Below are 19,040 nucleotides of genomic sequence, written 5' to 3'. Positions count from 1 at the left end.
GTCTTGAGAGAGATTTCTCCTGGGGCCCCTTACAAGGGGACAGACAGCATGGGGCAGCCAGGGGAGTGGGTGTCTCCACCCGCTTCACCCCTGTAGTGGCCACACGGCGAATGGCCTCCGAGTTTCCTTTGGGGGCCACATAGGTGCAGTTGTTGCACCAGACGGACTTGGTTCACCGCCGGTGAACCTGACTTTGAAAAGTCAACCTAGAAGTTGAAAACTGTCCTTTGTTAAAAAGAGGAAATACCCAGTGACTGATTAAGTGCAGTGATTCCGAAAGTCTACGGCAGTTGGTGTAAGTAGCTCTGGGAAATTAGCTAAGGATTTCTAAATGACAGGTTATCTATCCTGATTTTGTGAACTGTGCTGGCAGGACTTTGGTACTGAAGATGGAAAAACGCACTTTGCTAGGAGACTGGGACCTGGGGGCATCCTGTACAGTTTTAACTTTTCCAAGTTCATACACTCTTGTATGCGTTTGAGAAATACGGTTCCTGAGTGGCCACTACTCGCTGGGCCCTGGAGGTAGGAAGGCAATGTCCCTTATCCAATAAAGCCTACATGCCCTAGGGGAGAAACTGGCAATAAACACAGACAAGACAATTTCAGACAGTGGTAGGTGCTATGAAGAAAACAAAACGAGGATGTGATGGGGTGGGCTGGGAGGGCTACTTGCGCTAGGGGTCCGGGACAGCCCTCTACCCTCTAGTACCTTTGAGCTGAGACCAGAAGGAGACAGCATTGGGAAGGTCTGGGAGCAGGGAGCTCTAGGTGGGGGGAGGGATCAGCAAGGCTGAGGGCTCCGACCTGGAAAGAAGGCAGGTGCCTTGGGGGCCCTGGGCAGGCGACCCGGGGTGAGGGCTGGGAGAAGGGCAGAGGCCAGGTACAGTAGGGTCTTGCTGGCCACGGTGCTAAGTTTGGCTTTTCTCCAGGATGGGGTAGGAGAAGCCAGAAGGGTTCAGGTAGGCTGCGTGAGTTCGGCCCGGTGTCAGAGGTCACTGCGGCTGCTGGGTGCAGGAGCTTGCGCAGAAGACCGGAGCGACGGAGACGCTATCGCCGTGCCGTGGTCTGAGCCTGCTTTCTGGTCTGCCCGGGGACGGGACTCGAGAGCAGACGCCGCACGTCCCGGGGGTAGCTCCGTGGATATGAGTGTCCTGAATAGGCAGATCTGTGGGGACCAAGCTGTTCCGCGGTTGCAGGGCCCTGCGGACGCGGCGGGGACTGCCCGCGGCCGCGCAGGCGTCGGGGTTGACGGCGGGTTCTGACACCGCGCGTGCGGAGGGCCGCACAGCTGTCACTAGACCGGAACCCCGGGACTGCGTGCTCTCGTCGGGCGAACTTCATGGCACGTACACTCAGTAGGCTCTTCTTCAAAGGCTCCAAGCGGCATGGCCAGCGGCGGCCCTCCTTCCGAGCCTGGCTCAGCGTCCGGGGCCCCGCGGTCTTCCGCCGGGTCGGCGTCGGTTGGCCACCGGGCCGCCGCGGCCGGGCGCAACTCCGAGCGCCATTGGTCGGCCCCGGGGGGGGGGGGGCGGAACCGGAACCGGCCGTCGCTGGGGGCGGGGCTTCACGCGGCAGTGGCGGCGGCTGGAGCGGCGGCCGCGGCAGCAGGACTGGGGACGGCGGCTGCAGCCCGGAGCCCCATGGTGCGGGGCCGCTGCCAGGCCGCAGAAGGAGCCCGAAGCCTGGGCCGCCCCGGCTGACCGCGCGGGCCCGCGTTGCGCGGAGCCGCCGCCGCCCTTCGGGCCCCGCCGGGGCGCGGGCCGGCCCGCCGGCCGGCCCGCCATGGGGTCCCTGTTCCGGAGCGAGAGCATGTGCCTGGCGCAGCTCTTCCTGCAGTCGGGCACGGCCTATGAGTGCCTGAGCGCCCTGGGCGAGAAGGGCCTGGTCCAGTTTCGAGACGTGAGTGTCGCCCGGGGACTCGGGTCCCCTTTCCGCCGGCGCCCGGGCCGGGCCGCGCCTCTGCTCCTTTTCCCAGGCGGGGAGGCTGAGGCCCCGGCCTCCGGCCGGAGCTGCGGCAGAGCGGGACCGAGCCCAGCGTCCAGCCTTAGTTGGGGACGCGCCGCTTGGGCTTCGGCAACTTCGGGTTGTACCATCAGATGCTTCCGCGCCAGGCGCAGGGCTAAGTGGGAGGACAAATCTGATAAGGCCTCTCGGATCCCTTCTGGAACTTATGGGGGCGGCGGGGGACAAAGATTGGACAAAATAAGTCCATAAACAAGGAAATTGCTATAAAGAAAGTAAAGGGGGGCCGGTGTGAGGGTGGCTTGGCTGGCGGTGGTCAAGGTAGGCTTCTCGGGGGAGGGGACGGTTGGGCCGAGACTTGATGCAAAGGAGCCGGCCCTGGGAAGGTCTGGGCGAACGCGCTGCCAGGTGAGCCCAGAGCCTGACTTGGCAGTGAGCCTGTGTAAGCTCCTGGAGGGAAGGGAGCCTTGTCGGTTTCGTTCACTGATGTGGGGCACTTGCCGGGTGGGGAGTGGGAGAGCCGGCAGTGTTTGTTGAATGGGAGCTGTCTCACCAACAAGTAACAATAAACACTTGTTTATGTATCTGTTTACTTGTTTATTGTTTGTCTCCACCAGGAACTGCTAACCCCCAAGGATAAGGGCCTTGCCCGACTTGTTCACTCCTGAGTCCTGAAGCTCTTGGCACTTGTGGGCCTTAATGGGCATCTGTTGAGTGAAGCCACAAGCTTTTATTGAGGGCTTGCTCTGTTCCAGATGCTGGTTTTGGTGCTGGGGACTCAGTGGCCAGCAAGGAGGACAAGGTCCCTGTGTTCTCGTTGCTCACAGCCTGGGAGGAGACAGATAAACACCCTGATTATGAAGTGTGATCGGGAAGAACAGGGTGTGGAAGGGAGATTATTAAGCCGGACCTGGTACTTACTGATGGAACTGACAGTCACTTAGATGGGCATTTCATTTCCTGGGCCACAGCTGTCATCAGTTCATTAAGGTTGTCTCCCTTCATCTTTCTGGGGTGGGGGGGTCCTTCGAAAGGGAACACCCTCCCCGAGCACTGAGGTCAGTGATCTTGGGTTGGCACTGTAAGGCAATCCAAAGTCAGAGGGACAGGTGAGGCTGCAGGGCAGGCACCACTCTGTTCCTGGTTCCTGGAGCCCCTTGGGCTCCAGCACCTGGTACCCACTGACCTGGCAGGTGCTGCGTCCACCTGTGAGTAGCGCCTCAGAGGATCAGGAAACAGTCGCCGCAGAAACATGCTCCCTCCTCTAGGGCAGGTGGAGCTGTTCCATCCTGTTAGAGCTCCGGCCAGGAGCTGCCCCAGTGCCCTAATCGCCACCCAGACTCCAGTTTCACTGCCGGCCTTGACATTGGGATCCTTAGAACTGAAAATCAGTGGGGAAAGGAGAGTATAGTGCATCTTTTCCCAGAAGGAAAATAGAACTGAAATGCTAGATGATCTCTCGTGGGGTGCCGGGCTTTCAGAGCTGGGTGACAGTGGGCCGGCGGTGGGGGGCTGTGTTGTGCGAGAGCAGCAGCATCCTGCTAGTGCAGAATGTTCCATCACTCCTGGCACTTCCCGCACTTGCCTGGCGCTTTACGGACTTTGCATTCACCTGATGGGGTCCCTGATCCCCGTCTTCCCTGGCTTGCATGGGCTGAATGATTTTCCACTTTTAAAAAGATAATCCTTCTGAGGGAAAGGAGGTGGCCGAGGGTGCCTGCAGTGACAGCCAGTGAGCAGACCTGGAGAAGAGGTTATTTAGTGGGCGGTGGGGCCCAGTGAAGGGCGAGAGCCCCTCTCCCAGTACCAATCTGCAACCTGAGGATGTCCTTCAGCTGCCACACCGGGGGTTGGGGTGCAGATCAGTGGAAACTGCGCCAGGCACCCTCCAACCACCCCCCGCCCCCTGCCATCTTTCCTGGGTTAAATGTTAGGCTTCAAGTGAAGCTACTTCCTGTCCCTGGCTCCGAATGAGGGTGATGTCGCCTTCCTAAAAAGGAAAGAGAAACAAAACTTTGTAAAAGAAGCCACCTAACGGGAGGAAGCAGAGAATACACCTAAAGTGGTGGTGAAGGTGGCCGTCCAGCCCCACCACATTGGCAGCGTGGCCGCAGACACCTGCCTCTTCACAGAGGTGGTGTTCGGAGAGCCACAGTGTCCTCTTAGACTTGCCGGTGTTTGAGAGTGAGAAGGCAGAAAATGGGAATGGAGACGGGGCGCTGCTCATGACAGGTTTTGATGCCTGTGCTTCCCCTTCACATTCTCAGCTCGGTAGGAACAGATGTGCCTGGAGCATTAGGAACCGGAAAGTGTCCCTTTAGACAAGGGTGAGTTCCAGAAATGAGTGTGACTGTGACAGGCAGAAGTGAAATTAGAACTTCTTAAAATCCTTCTTCTGGTTGTTTCTTTAAAAAATAATTCAAAAGACTGAGCAAGAACGGCACCTTTGGGCCCTGGCTGGTGTGGTTCAGCGCATTGAGTACCAGCCTGCAAACCAAAGGGCTGCCAGTTCGATTCCCAGTCGGGGCACATGCCTGGGTCGCAGGCCAGGTCCCCAGTAGGGGGCATGCAAGAGGCAACCGCACATTGATGTTTCTCTCCCTCTCTTTCTCCCTCCCTTCCCCTCTGTCTAAAAATAACAAAATAAAATAAAATAGAAAAAAGAACGGAAACTGTGGGGTAGACGCTCTCACGTTTGGGCAGTTTGATGCCATGCTGCTGCCTGATTCTGTGTGTCGCCCACCCAGACGCTGCTTGAGTCAAGGGTTCTTGCCCCTAACTGCCTTCCACACGAATGAATGCTGTGAAGTTTTTATTATAAAAGTAACGTGGAGAAAAACACACACTGGGGGGAACTTTGGAAAATGGAACAATAAGATAATAACTTCTCTGATTCCAATACTTAGAAATAAACACTTAAACTTTGTGGTTAATATTGGTCAAGCGTGAATTTTTAATAGTATTTTTATACGTACATATATATTTATATAAACTGGAACCACACTGAAAATATCTAACCTTTTTTAGACACAAACCATGAATAATTTCCTGGTTTTATTAGATATTCTTTTACACTGTTGCTTATTGTTTTGAGCTCGGTATTAGAAGTCAGGCTGAGGGAAGAGCGTGCGGGCACAGTGACCGCCTGTGTCCCTGCAGGAGAAGCTCTGGCCACTCCTCCCGCTCTAACCCCCGACCCCCAGGAACATTGTGAAGCTGGTCCTAGGTGTATAATTTCATTTACAGATTATTTCAGAAAGTATCTCTCGAAGGTAAGGCCACTTAAAAATCGTAACCATAATATCATTATCACACCTAAAATTTAAAAATAATTTCTTAATATAATCAAATGCCTTAGTCACTTAAACATCATTTTTCACCAGGACATAATAGCCCTGGCTGGTTGTTCAGTTGGTTGGAGTGTGTCCCAAAAGCCAAAATCCCTGGCCGGGGCGTACTTGGGAGGCAACTGATTGATGTCGTTTCTCTCTCCCTTCCTCTCTCTAAAACCAATAAATATGTCCTCAGTGGAGGGTTAACAACAGTTATAGTTTTAAAAAGTGCGTAAGTTACATGACAATCATGCTTTTTATACAACTTCGCTGACGTCTGTAATAAAAGCCACTCGTTTCAGCTGCACTGTCCATGAAAACTGACCGAGCTGTGCGTCCGTCACCCCAGTGGACCCCTGTGTTCCTGGACAGCGGGCCCCAATCCCCCAGCCCCAGGCAGCCGCTCACCTCCGGGCCGCCTGCAGGTCTGCCTCTCCTGGGCGGTTCCTAGAAACGGAATCACACCCGGTGCCCCTTTGTGCCTTCCTCCCTCTGTCGCTCTGTGCCGGAGTCCCGGCGCCTGTGATGCTGAGTGTGCCGCGTGGTACTCCACGGTGTGAGTACAGCCTGTAATTTCCTCCATCGGTTTTCTTCTTTCAATCAGCTTCTCTCTGTTCCTGAGATCGCTTTCTTCCAGATAAACCTGTGTCCGTATTCGTGGTTCTTTCCTTAGGTTAAATTTCTCCGCAGGGTAGTTCTGGGCCGAAGGGCACCTCTCCGGCATTTTGGTAGCTGTTGCCCAGTCGCTGTCCCGGCAGGCGGCATCGGCTTGTGCTCCCACTCAGCGGCCCCTGAGGGTGCGCTCTTCCCCCAAACCCTCGCCAGTGGTATTTTATTTTTTCAATCAATTCCTTAAGTTTCAGAGTGTTCCAAGAAAAGTTTTTCTTCTTTTCTCAGCTCAACCAGAATGTAAGTTCTTTCCAAAGAAAATTTGTTGGCGAGGTGAAGAGGTGTGAAGAGCTGGAGCGGATACTGGGTAAGTGTATTTTAATAACCTCAGTAATCGTTTTTATATGAGCGAACCGTCCTCACTTGAGAAAAATTAGAAAATCCAGATTGGCAGACAGGAAGAAAGAAACCGCCCGTGTCTCACTCTTCGGAGCTAAACACTGTTACGTGGGTTTACGTTGCTTTTTACTGCTCACCTGTACAAGGAGGGCCTTGCGTCCAGGACGGCCAGGTTACTTTGTCGCAGGCTCTGTGCCTTGGTCAGCACTAAGTGACCCTGCGGCATCTTGTCACGGCAGCGAACCTGCCGACCCGTCCTCGTCGCCAGTGGCTGCACGCTGCGCATTACCTGAACGTGCCCTGATTTATTTAGCCAATCCCTTGTAGTTAATTACAACTTAAAAACTCGTGTGCACGTTCACGGTGACTGGAAATTCCTTCAGTGCGCACAGGAGGCAGGAAGTGGCAGGCAGGCTGGTTAACAATAGTTTCCTTTTGTCGGGTTGGCTCCCTCCGCGAAGGTGGTAGATCGCGGTTTCCTGGCTCTCAGCCCCCGAGGCCCAGTAGTAGCTGAACCCGTTCACTCACCTGTGCGGATTTTAACGTCTTGGCCTGAGCAGGCAGCCGCAGTTCAGGCGCTGAGGTTCTGCTGAGACGGGGGTGAAAATGGTCTCCGACTACTGACTGAAGGGCAACCTTTGTTCTGAGAAGGATGGACAGAAAAGTATGGGGATGAGAGAGTTGCAGGGGAGACTGACTTTTCGTTCCAGTAGCCAGGAATGATTGTGGAGCTCATATTTCTTAATTGGGGATTTTCAAGGTGGAAATGATCTTTGAGTCATCTGTGGTCTTTCTTTTCTGATATTTGAGGTCCTGCTTACAGGTGGGGGGGGGGTGTGCGGTAAGCAGCCATCTCCAGCCTTCTCCATCCACGGTGCACGTAGACACTCAACTAAAATTCTGTGGCATGCCGCAGAACATTTTTTTTTTGCCAGTCTGACAAAAATAGGTACAATTTTGATACATTCATACAGGACGGCCATTACTGTGTTGGCTGCTGTCATTTTTTTATTTGACAAGCTAAGGGAAAAGAGGTCAGTGCCCCTGACTAAGCAGCCAGGTAGTGTGTGTTTTAAAAATCCTTGCGGCACAACAGGGGCAAGTCGCCGTGATAGTGACATCGTGTTCCTGGCTTTGCCACCGGGCGTGAGTCGTTGGAAGGGTCGCACGTTTGGAACGAGGCTTTTAAGGGCAGGGCGAGATGCTAACACATCAGACGTGCCCGGGACTTCCTGAAGCGTAACCTTGTTTCAAAACGGATACAGGCTTCAAAAAAAGGAACTGTTGAGCAAACGTAGGTATAAGTGGGTGCAAACGATTTACATCCATTTCCACCCTGTGCCTCCTTTGCTGTCTCGTTGGTAAGGCAGCCTCGCTTTTCTCTTGCTTTTGCTTTTTTTTAAGGCAAAAGATTTATGTGACCTGAAGAGAAACCAGAGTACCCTTTTTTTTTTTTTTTAAATGAAATTAGTAATACTTGCCAAATATCATATCTGGTAATGACTTTACCAGGTATCATGACTTTTATGTTAAGGGAAAAAACACTTCCTGGAATTGGAAATATAAACCAAAAAATTTCATTTTGGCCAGTTCACTGTTGGCTTGGTGACCCCGGGTTTCTGGGGCAGGAGGGAAGCTGCGTGGACACATCACGGCTCCCGGGGCGCTGTCCGGAGCACCTGGCTTTCCGCCCGTGTCTCGCTCGGGTCACGCTGGAAGCTGTGACTGTCCCAGTGGGCACTTCCGTCCTCCTGTGGCGTCTGCTGTCCCAGGTGGTGTCACCAAACTAAGCGGCTTTGTTCACCTGTGCGCATCGAAGCCCCACCAAACACAAACAGGAGTTTGTAGCCGAGAGAGTAAAGGGTTATTTAAGGAAATGGCACCAAACCTGGAGGCATGGCTGAGCTGGTGTGAACTGAGCTGAGCTGAGCTGAACCCTGGCTCCCCGATGACGTCTGGGCTGAGGGAGGTGGGGTGTGCTCCGTTGGGGTCCTGGTCTTGGCTGATTGGTGGGCGTCAGAGTAGGGGTCACCAGTCAGGCTCCCAAGGGTGTGGTTGGTGGGCTGGGTTTCCTGGGCCTGGAGCCACACACAGCTGAGGCCTAGACGGTGTCTCGAGTGTGACCAAAACGCTGTCTGTGTGGCCAGCAGTCCGGAGGCCTCGTTCTGAAGGCAGGTCGCCGCTGACCGCCCTCGGACGTCCTCAGTGCCTAATGATGAGGGGGAGTGGGCAGACGGGGAGACAGGGTCACCGTGAGGAGGTGGGGCTTCTGCGTGGTCACAGTGGGGACGGTGGTGGCTTGGTCCCTGGCCTGCTGCGGTACTGCCACGTGTGTCCCTCCCCCGCTCTTCCTTCTGCACCTGCAGACACCGCTGTGCCCCACGGTCCTTTAACACAAGTGTTAGCAATGATTAGCAAGTCGGGGATTTCAGGGCGCGTTTCCCAGGTCCTGGTGTCACCGCGGTGCCGCGTGCTGCTCTGTCTGGGCAGTGCCATCTTTGGAGAGAAGGTCGCGGCAGGCGACCTGTGAGTCCGTTGGGACAAGCAAAGCAAGGGTTTTGGTGCCTTTGGGCGTTAATCTTCAGGGGGCCTGGGAGCGGTGGGGCGCACGGTGTGCTGGTGGGCGTGCCCCCCAGTCTGCTGGGAGTGTGACTCGTGCAACTTGTCTCCGCAGCGTATCTGGTTCAGGAGATCGACCGAGCTGATATCCCCCTTCCGGAGGGAGAGGCCAGTCCTCCTGCACCGCCTCTTAAGCAGGTTCTAGAAATGCAGGTAACTTGCTTCCGATGACGCCGTTTCAGGTCACTGTTCTCAGAATGTGCTTATTTACTCGCTTGACGTTGCCTGGTGCTTTTCTGCCTTTCCTCTCAAAACCGTGAGTGCAAATGAAAGAGCCCCGTGGCAGCTCACGCTCAGAAACAGGTCACCTGCGATGCACGTTCCCTGGAGCCCGGTTTTCTTTTAAAGCTCAAGGCGTGCGCTCCCTTTCCTGGTGGTGGTCAACGCAGGCTAGGGACAGCCGCTCGAGAGGCTGCGTCCTGGGCAGGGGGCATCTTGAGTGGTCGGCCGGGGCTTCTCCAGGCCACAGCACGCCTCTCCCCCCCGCAAGTCCTCGAGGCTTCGGCCCGTCCCCGCTTCCCTGAGCCTCCCCCTTCATTTTCAGAAGCCAGCAGGAGGCAAGAGGCTGTTCTAGGTGGGCAGCCAACGGAATTCCTTCTGCCGGAGTTGAGTGTCTCAGGTGTTGGGGACACAGCGTCCCCCTGTGAGTACACTTGCACCCGTACCATGAGTGACCCCTGAGGTTTAGTCCAGTCACCTGATCGAGTGCCACCCTGGCCAGGGCTGAGAGCTCCTGACAGCCCCTCTGGGAGGGTCGCTACTGTGTGACTGGGGCCGCCCCACTGCTGGCCGCCCTGTTGGTCCATCTAGGAGGCGCCACCGCACATTTGGTGCGTGAGTGGACCTGAGGGAGGAGGGAGGGTCCTACAACCAGAGGAGCAGGAAGCAGTCACCCGGTTTGGCCTGTGTGAAGGGCTGGTGGGGATATAACCCCAAATGCCGCGATCGCAGGCTTTCTGGCGCGGAGCACAGCCCCGTGTGCGGCGTGTCCCCGGACTTGTGGGAGCACACGCGTTCCCTGAGCCAGGCGTCTGTTCCTCAGAGTTCCGCCTCTGTTGTTTTTATTCTTAAGCGTTGTTAAGAATGCTGTGCCTGTACCACAGTATTTAAGAAGAGTTTATGCCCAGTTCATTGTCAGTGCGGCTGTGTGGAAACGGTTAAGGTAGAGACAGGAATACCCACGTTTGTAACAGGCAACTAAACCTGTTTCCTGCGCTGCAAATAAGAGGACACGCAGCCCTGAAAGAGGAAGACTCGCGGTGTGGGAGAGAGGACAGGCAGGCACGGCGGGCTCGCCAAGCCAGGGGCATCTGCATCCGAGTCACTGCAGCCCGAGGGGCCCGGCCTCCTTGCGCATCACATGGCCCCGCTCCTGCAATCACCCGCATTCAAACGGAGCAGCAGCGGACGACGGCCTTTAGAACCTGGCGCACGCTTCCTGTCCCAGCTGCACAGAGTCTGGCCTTCTCAGAGCCCCGCCGGGACGGGAGGCCGTCAGACCCAGGCTGGGGCTCCAGGAGCTGCCATCTTGTTTCAGGAGCAGCTGCAGAAGCTCGAGGTGGAGCTGCGAGAGGTCACGAAGAACAAGGAGAAGCTGAGGAAGAACTTGCTGGAACTGATCGAGTACACGCACATGCTGAGGGTGACGAAGACCTTCCTGAGACGGAACGTGGAGGTATGGCCCCCCCCCCCCCCCCCCGCCCCCGTCTCTTCCATGGGAGCCTCCTTCCCATCAGGCCTCAGTTTTGCTCTCGGTTCTGGGTGACGTGCTGCTGTTGCCCAGAGGCGCTTGGTCTTGGCTGTGCGTTTGGCTGGACGATGAGACGTGAGAAGAGCTCGGTCTTTCCCTGTGTTGGTTGCTTTTAGCAATTACAGTACCTCCTCTTGGTAAAATGCTTTAGTTTGCAGTTGAAGAAAATCTTCGTGATCATGAGAAAAAATTGGACAGAGGAAGTTCAATTCTAAAGTTGTTTTTATTTCCAAATTGCTAAGAGTAAAGGAGGTAAAACCCCCCCCTAATTTATGAGAATAAAGAACAGCCTATGTAGTATTCTGGCATTCACCTGAGTATCGGAGAGAAGTATGTCTCTTCCGAACTTAGTTTCATGTCAGAAAATTACCTTGGATTAAGGGGATGACAAAAATTGTAACTCTGCTTTCTTAAAAAAGAATTTATTTGTTTATTTTTACACAGAGGGGAAGGGAGGGAGAAAGAGAGGGGGAGAGACATCAACGTGTGGTTGCCTCTCACATGTCCCTTCCTGGGGACCTGACCCGCAACCCAGGCATGGACCCTGACTGGGAATCGAACCGGCGACCCTTTGGTTCGCAGGCCGGCACTCCATCCACTGAGCCACTCCAGCCAGGGCTGTGACTCTACTTTTATGGAAATGTCCGCAGGTAGCTCACAGATGAGGGGTGCAGCACTGAGTGGCGTGTCTGCGTCACGGAGGGCGCCCAGGTCTGAGGAGGCGGTGGCGAGGCCCCGCACTCTTGTGTGGAAACGTGACGTGCACGCTCACAGTTCCCGGGACACACTTGTTTTCCTCTCTCGTCGCAGTTTGAACCCACGTACGAAGAATTCCCCGCCTTGGACAGCGACTCCTTGCTGGACTACAGCTCTATGCAGAGGCTGGGAGCAAAGCTGGGGTGGGTGACGCCTGGGTGTCCGTCCGGGGCGGGCACACTCTGCAGGGTGGGTGCGTGGGCACCTTCAGAAGCCTGGGCTCGGGTGGGAGAAGGCGGATGCTTGTTGAAGGAAACGCGTGTGCCTGGGTCTGCTGCCGTGAAGGGCCCTGTGCCATGAGCTTTTAGCCGCCGGTGGGTGTGACGGGTGCTGCTTCTCAGCACAGTGCGCTGGGAAGAAGGACGCTTGTGCTGGTGTGGCTCCGGTGGCCCTGGGCCACCCGGTCCCTGCAGCGGCAGGGCCTGCTCTGCATGGTGGGGACACGGGCTGAACTGAGTTGGTTCATTCGTGAACCAGATTCGAAGAGTCGCTTACTCCTCCAGAGAGAGGGATTTTACATTCGTTAGGCACCTGAGAACCCGCTACCAACCTGGGGTCATTTTACATTAGTTTCCGAGTGAGGCTTTTTTGTTTTTGTTTGTCTTTTCGTTGTGCATTTAATGAGAATTTAAGCCACAAGCCTGAGTGAATTCTAACCTGTGGTTGTAAGTTCTCCACGAAGATCTCCCCCCATCCAGAGTGGAAGCAAACAAGTGTACTTAGTAGGCCCCTTTGCAAGGTGGATTTTTTTCTCCTCCCTCCCTTCACTGAAGGTGTAGCCCTTTGGGGGGTCCCAACCTCAGAGGGTGGAGTGTGAGGGGGTCAGTGTCTTCTCCCCTGTGCAGACCCATTGCCTGTCTCCCGTCTCCTGTGCTGGGTGGAAGCTCAAGGCCAATACGAGGCAGCGAGGCGGCACAAGGTGCCTTCGCTTTGATTTCTCAGAATTTCTCTAATCCGAGGCTCAGCCCTGCATTGGAAAGGATGTTTCAGAAACTCTTTGTCCAGCATTTTAGATACTTGGCGATTGGGGGCCTTCCGCATCCCTGCCATTTTGTCTGAAATGAAAGTCTTCCTCACGTCTTGAATGTGTTTGGTAAGGGTCCGCTGCTTTCCGCTGACCGCCGCCTGCCCGTGTTGCCTCGCAGCTTTGTGTCTGGCCTCATTAACCAAGGGAAAGTGGAAGCGTTTGAAAGAATGCTGTGGAGGGCCTGCAAAGGGTACACCATCGTGACCTGCGCGGAGCTGGACGAGCCCCTGGAGGACCCCGAGACGGTGAGTGTCGCAGCCCCGTGCATGGCGGCAGGCCCACCGCAGAGCGCAAGTGCTAGCCTGGCGCCTCGTCCTCCGTGTCCCGTGTGGTTCCCTGATCGGGACGTCCTCCCGCACTGCTGCGGCAGGACGTGGAGGCCACCATGGACTTGGCCACAGCTCAGCGTTCGCCGGCTGTCTCAGCTCTGTCTCCCATAGCAGAGGGTCTGGGTTAGACTCGCCCTGTGGCCTCCCTGGTCCCAGTTCCTCGCGCTCCTTCTTTCTGGGGGATTTCTCAGTCTTCCCTTGACTTTGGTGACCTTGGCATTTCAAACTGGTACAGGCCCTTTGTTTCGGAAGCCTGCCCATCGCTCAGTTTGGGTTTGTCTGACCTGTTCTCGTGACGAGATTCGGGTCAGTGACTTCGGCAGGAAGGTCACAGAGGTGAAGCAGCGCCATCCCCCCTGTGCCCATCCTTCGGCTCCGTCATGTTTTCCATGCTCCTCTGACCGAGTGGCCTGGCTCCCGAGCCCCCAGTTGGCCTCAGGGACGGCTCCGTCACTTATTTATTCGGTGGCACCAGTCTTGCATCCACACCAGCCGTTCCTCTGCTGGCCCTGGCCATGGCCTCCCCGCCCCCCGCCACCTGAGTCCTTGCTTTCAGGAGCCCACGGCCTGCTTTGCCGAGGCTCCCTGACCTGCTCCTGTCCCTCGTGCCCTAGGGCTCCGGTCTTGGACTGCTCCCTCCTCTCCCCGCCCTTGGGGTCCCATGTAATTCCATGGCTTTAAATGCCGTCCCCCAAGTCTAGCTGGGGCCTCTCCCCCAAGCACCCTTTAACTTTCTGCCTCGTGCCTAAAACTGACCTTTCCTGGTCTTTGACCCCAGCCTGCCCTTCCAGGCCTGCCCAGCCCAGCGGGTGGCAGTTCTGTCTGCTGACTGCTCAGGGCCAAAGCCTGGGGGTCACTCTGGACCCTCTTCTTCCTCACACCCTGTGCCTCGTCCATGAGCAGGTCTGTTGGCCCATCCTTTAAACAGGAGGAGACTCTGGCCCTCGTTACCTGGCACCCCTACCCCCGCTCCAGGACACCAGCCTGCGGACCTGAAGTGCCTCCACTTAGCAGGAGCCTCTGCCCACTGAGCCCCCCTCCCCCCACCTGCTCTGGGCCTCCCAGGCGGCATTGTTCTCCCCCACCTGCCGCCTCCCACCCAGCGGGAGGCTCAAAGCCTTAGTCATCACCGGGTCACACCCCCGCCTTGCCCTGTCCACGAGCTTCCCTTTGCTGCAAGGCTCTGGTCCCCGTGTCCTGGGCGTGCTCCCTCCCACTGTTTTCCTTCAGGTCCCATGTCCCTTCCCTGCTCACCCCATCTAGAGGCGCAGCCCCCTCCCTGTCCCTCCGCCGGCTTTCCTTCCTGTATTGCACTTACCTCCACTCGACACTGAGGTATTTCCTTTGTTTCTTGATGCCAACTTGACTCTTAAGTGCGCCCCCCCCACACACACACCGGTAGGTAGTTGAGTGTGTTTAGTGCTACATCCCTGGCACCAGAACAGTGCCTGGCAAACAGGCCAAAATCCTGTTCCTTCTTTTTGTGGGATATTTGTAAGTACAGTCAGTCCTCGTTATTCACGGCAGTTCTGTTCCGTGAATTCTCTGCGAACACCGAGCCGCTGAGGGAAATGGCGAGGTGCCTGCCAGCCTCTGGTCACAGCATTCTGTCCAACCAGCAACACGCAGCTTTGTTTCTGTGTTTCTTTGTAAAGACGCCTTACTGAATAGATTCTGTTGATTCGTTAGCTGTGATCTCAGCCAGCAGCACCGTCGCTCACACGTGGACGCAGCTTGTCTGACCTCCCTGCGCTCAGGGACACGGGCTGGCGCTTGAGCACTGTGCTGGGGGCCTTTAAGCACCAGCGTCACCGATGAAAAGCACGAAAGTGTGCAAACCTTGTGCTGAATGCGTCCTGATGAGGACATTTTTTTACGGTTCAAGGCGAAGCAGGAAGTCACCTTGTCCACCTCAGCTGGGCGCGTGCACGCTGGGCGACTCACGACTTTTGTCGCTCTGCAGGTCTGCAAGTGACCAGAAAAGACCACGTTGCTGGTGTCGGTTGGGGGTGAGGAGGTGTTGGCGGTGGCCTTGCCGTGCCGAGGGCCGGCCGTGTTTGCTGCCTGACGAACCGAAGCAGTGGCCGACTTTGTGCTGGCCACGGAAGTGACCGTTGTCCTGCTCACTCCGCAGGGAGAAGTCATGAAATGGCACGTGTTCCTGATATCCTTCTGGGGAGAGCAGATCGGCCACAAGGTTAAGAAGATATGTGATTGGTAAGAAGCAGCAGCGCCCACGTCGTTTCTTTCTTTGTGTTCGGGAGCCTCTAGTGCTCTGTCGGAGGAGGAACGCAGGGGTTCAGAGGCTGCTGGGTTTCGTCATGTGACGTCTTTGCCGAAACCCCATGATTTTAAATATTTGTTCTCTCTCTCGCCAGTATAACACTTAAAACAACTTAAAAGTAGAGACCGTGTTAATAACATTCTCAGATTTGGGTTTTTTTTGTTTTTTGCTTTTTGGAAATCAAGACTGACTTAAGGTCAATGGGAAGAAGAATCAAATCCTGGTATCTTGTGCCTTCTGTCGCCGCTCGCCACACGGAGACCTAGTGGGGTTGTGGTTTCTCCTCTGGCCAACACGGGGCGGTTTTCCCCTGCACAAGGGGTGGGGTGCGTGGCGGGAGGCATGCGGGCTCTGACCTGGGCAGCCTCAGGCGTGTCACCAAGTTGCGGTGTCCTCAGTGGTGAAAACGGGAGGGGACGGCTCACCGAGGAGACACGGGTGAAGGACCGCAGCAGGTGGGGAGGACATCACAACAGGAACCTGCCTGTGACTTACTCTTGTCAACAACTGGGAAAACAAGCCAAGCCAGACACACACGCAGAAGAAGCCGCCTTGTTTCTTGGCGGTGAGGAAAGTCTTGGTGTGTTTGATCCTGTGTCCGAGTTCGATGCCCAGCTGCCAGGGCTGCGGGGTGTCAGGCAGGCAAACCAGTGGTGGTGGTTTCCTAGGGAGCCGCTGGTTGGACCGCATGGCAGGAAAACCGCCCAGCTTGGCAGGCCCACGGTGCCTCGGGCGTCACCGTGGTGGGTCAGGCTGAGGTTGGGTCTAATTTTAAGTCAGAACTTAAAGGGAAGCATTAAGGCGGGTGCGGGGGGGGCTGCAGTGTGGGCTATGGGCTCAGCCCTGGCATCACGCGGCCCCTGAGACGTGTGGCACTGTGAGGTGGGGGACAGGCGAACCAGAGCTTCTGTCCCCCTCTTCTCTCTTTAAAAGGTAACTGCTGTCGTGTATTACCTTTGTGTTTCCGCCTCAAACTTGTTTAAAGATTCCCACTGCGGGGAGGGTGGTGTGTTTCTGGAGGTTGGTACTGGGCGTGAATTTCGGGAGCTACCGGCCAGGGAGGGAAATGGGATGCAGGGGAGGCTGCTGCACTGCTGACATCAGTAGAGGTGTGTGGGGCGGGCGCCCCTCCGGGCCGTGTTCTCCCAGAGCGCTGCCTGCCTTCCGCCGAGGAGGCGCTGTGCCTGGTGCGGGCCAGTGTCATCCCAGCCGTCCGTGGTGCTCTTCCGGCCCCGAGGGACGCACGCCTGCGCTGAATTCTGTCTTCCAGCTACCACTGCCACGTGTACCCGTACCCGAGCACGGCCGCGGAGCGCCAGGAGATCCAGGAGGGGCTGAGCACCCGCATTCAGGACCTGTACACCGTGAGTGGGCCGCCGCGTCCGTGGCCAGGGCAGCACTATCCTCGCAGCCTGTTAGAAACCTAGAGAGCGACAGACTTTGAAAGGAGAGCTCGTCTTTGTGGTGGCAGAGTGTGACTCTCCATCGGAGGGGACAGACAAGCCTGTTTCAAGTGTGGCTCTAGTTTCCCATGTCTGCTTATGGCGGAGGGGCTCTCGGTGGCAAGAAGCCGACTGTGACCCGCTTAGGCCAGAGGGAACTCTTGGAAGGATATGGTGGGAGATGGTGGTTCACTGGGTTGGCGGGGAGCCAGGCCGAGGAGGGGAACGGGCGAGGACCCAGGGGCTCTCAGCACCCAGCCAGGCCATGCTGCTGCTGCAGCCACCAGGCCCTCTGGCCTCCCCTCTGGCCCTGGGGTGGTGTCCCGGAGAGGCAGCTCCAGGGGAACATCAGATTGGCTGCGCTTATGTTTTCCTCCTGCCCCTTGGTGGTGCTGGGTCGGGGAGGAGTGGAAGGAACCACCCCTTAGCTGTCTCCAGGGCCGGCAGGTGCCTGGTGGACACTGCAGACTGCCCACTCCACTGAGAGCCTGCCTTTGTCCTTACCCAGGTGCTCCACAAAACCGAGGATTATTTAAGGCAAGTGCTATGTAAGGCCGCCGAGTCGGTCTACACCCGTGTCATCCAGGTGAAGAAAATGAAAGCCATTTACCACATGCTGAACATGTGCAGCTTCGACGTGACGAACAAGTGCCTCATCGCCGAAGTCTGGTGTCCCGAGGCCGACCTGCAGGGCCTCCGCCGTGCGCTCGAGGACGGGTCGGTAAGGCCGTCCTGCCAGGCCTACTGCGATCCGCCTGCTGGGGCGATCAGAGCCCGTGAGTGTGGAGAAATAAAGAGGATGCATTTCATGGAGCCACAGGGGGCACCCAGTGCCTCTTCTTGGAGCTGGACTCCGGAGCGCCAGCTCTTCAAGGGCCTTTGTGCGCGGGTGTTCTCACCTCACTCTTCTGAGTGAGGAACGCAGTCCCCTGGTTGGAAAGGCAAAGAATGCCACCGCCTGGGTGCAGCGGCTCCGCCCGTCCCCTGCTCAGAGGCAGCCATTGCTTTAGTCCCAGTGTGTCTGTGAGGCTCCTCATCACCGATGAGCAGAAATGGACGGGTCTTGTTTTCTTTCCTTTTCTCACAAAAGGTTGCATGCTGCTTGTACTGTTCTTTTCACCTAATAAAACTTCCCTATTTTAAAAAAGATTTTACTTACTTAATTTTAGAGAGAGGGGAAAGAAGGGAGGAGGAGAGGGAGAGAAACATCCATGTGAGAGAGAAACATCTATTGGTTGCCTCTTGTATGTGCTCCAACCGGGGACTGAACCCACAACCCAGGCCCCTGTCCTGGGAATCGAACCGGCGACCTTTCGCTTTGCAGGACGTTGCCCAACCAACTGCATCACACGGTCAGGGCAAACTCCTCTGTTTCTGAAAGGAACTATCTAATGCTCCACTGTGTGAGTCAGTTCCCACAGAGCCCCGCCAGGCCTTGCCGTAGCAGGCAACGGTGTGTGTTGGAAAGGCTCTTGGGTGGTAATGGTTTTCTCTCTCCTTCTTTTTTCTGTGGAAGAGAGAGAGCGGTGCTACAATCCCCTCGTTTATGAACACAATCCCGACGAAGGAGACGCCCCCCACGCTGATCCGCACCAACAAGTTCACCGAGGGCTTTCAGAACATCGTGGATGCCTACGGAGTGGGCAGCTACCGGGAGGTGAACCCAGGTTGGGCGTCTGAATGCGCAGATCTGAGAACGGGCCGCCGTTCGGCAGGCAGCCCGCCGCTCCTGTTCCGCTACGTTGTTTGCTGCAAAGTGCCGGCCTGGCCCGTCAGGCCGCGGCTGGGCAGTGCGAGGCCGGGTGGGCGGGAATGCTCCGCCTTGGCCGCGCGTCAGCGGGTCCTTGCTTCCCCACAGCGCTCTTCACCATCATCACGTTCCCCTTCCTCTTCGCCGTGATGTTCGGAGACTTCGGCCACGGCTTCGTGATGTTCCTGTTCGCCCTCCTGTTGGTGCTGAATGAAGACCACCCGAGGCTGGCGCAGTCCCAAGAGGTAAAAGTGCCAGGGCTGCCGCTCGTCCTGGCCGCGGGGGTGGCGTCAGTGGCGATTCTCTTCTGTTGGACCAGAGGAGAACCGTCTCTTAAATGCTGCTTAAGGTTTGGCCGTGACCATGACGGCGGTCCTCTCAGTGTGACAGGGACGTCTGAGTCGTTGCCTTGTGTTTGAGAGCCCCGAGGGGAGTGGTGGAGGAGCTGAACCAGCCAAGGTCTCGGGCTGGACGCACCTTCCCCTGCCGTGCTGTGGGCTCAGCTCCTGCTGCGTTTCGCAGATCATGCGCATGTTTTTCAACGGCCGCTACATCCTCCTGCTGATGGGGCTGTTCTCGGTGTACACGGGCCTCATCTACAACGACTGCTTCTCCAAGTCCGTCAACCTCTTCGGCTCCGGCTGGAACGTGTCTGCCATGTACAGCTCCAGCCATGCGGCCACCGAGCGCGGCAGGATGACGCTTTGGAAGTACGTGTCCCCTAGCCACACGCGGGTCCCGTCACCACACGGGGTTTGGGTAGGAGAAGCGTTGGCCC

The 19,040-nt window shown here is 56.5% G+C and overlaps 1 protein-coding gene across 1 annotated transcript in view; it reads left to right on the top strand.

Moving 5' to 3' along the window:
- The first annotated feature begins 1,560 nt into the window (after positions 1-1,560).
- Positions 1,561-19,040, top strand: part of DNAH10 (dynein axonemal heavy chain 10) — a 132,318-nt gene continuing 114,838 nt past the window's right edge. The window contains exons 1-12 of the mRNA XM_045200470.3: positions 1,561-1,902; positions 6,195-6,273; positions 8,980-9,077; positions 10,462-10,599; positions 11,485-11,573; positions 12,576-12,702; positions 14,921-15,003; positions 16,341-16,434; positions 17,021-17,233; positions 18,029-18,179; positions 18,371-18,507; positions 18,785-18,972. Coding sequence (XP_045056405.3) covers positions 1,786-1,902; positions 6,195-6,273; positions 8,980-9,077; positions 10,462-10,599; positions 11,485-11,573; positions 12,576-12,702; positions 14,921-15,003; positions 16,341-16,434; positions 17,021-17,233; positions 18,029-18,179; positions 18,371-18,507; positions 18,785-18,972 — 1,514 coding nt within the window. The 5' untranslated portion in view covers positions 1,561-1,785. The remainder of the gene's footprint in view (positions 1,903-6,194; positions 6,274-8,979; positions 9,078-10,461; positions 10,600-11,484; positions 11,574-12,575; positions 12,703-14,920; positions 15,004-16,340; positions 16,435-17,020; positions 17,234-18,028; positions 18,180-18,370; positions 18,508-18,784; positions 18,973-19,040) is intronic.

Source organism: Desmodus rotundus, chromosome 7 (genome assembly GCF_022682495.2).
Source record: "Desmodus rotundus isolate HL8 chromosome 7, HLdesRot8A.1, whole genome shotgun sequence".
NCBI lineage: Eukaryota > Metazoa > Chordata > Mammalia > Chiroptera > Phyllostomidae > Desmodus > Desmodus rotundus.
Note: the sequence above shows the minus strand (reverse complement) of the source record. Positions and strands in the feature narration are given on the sequence as shown.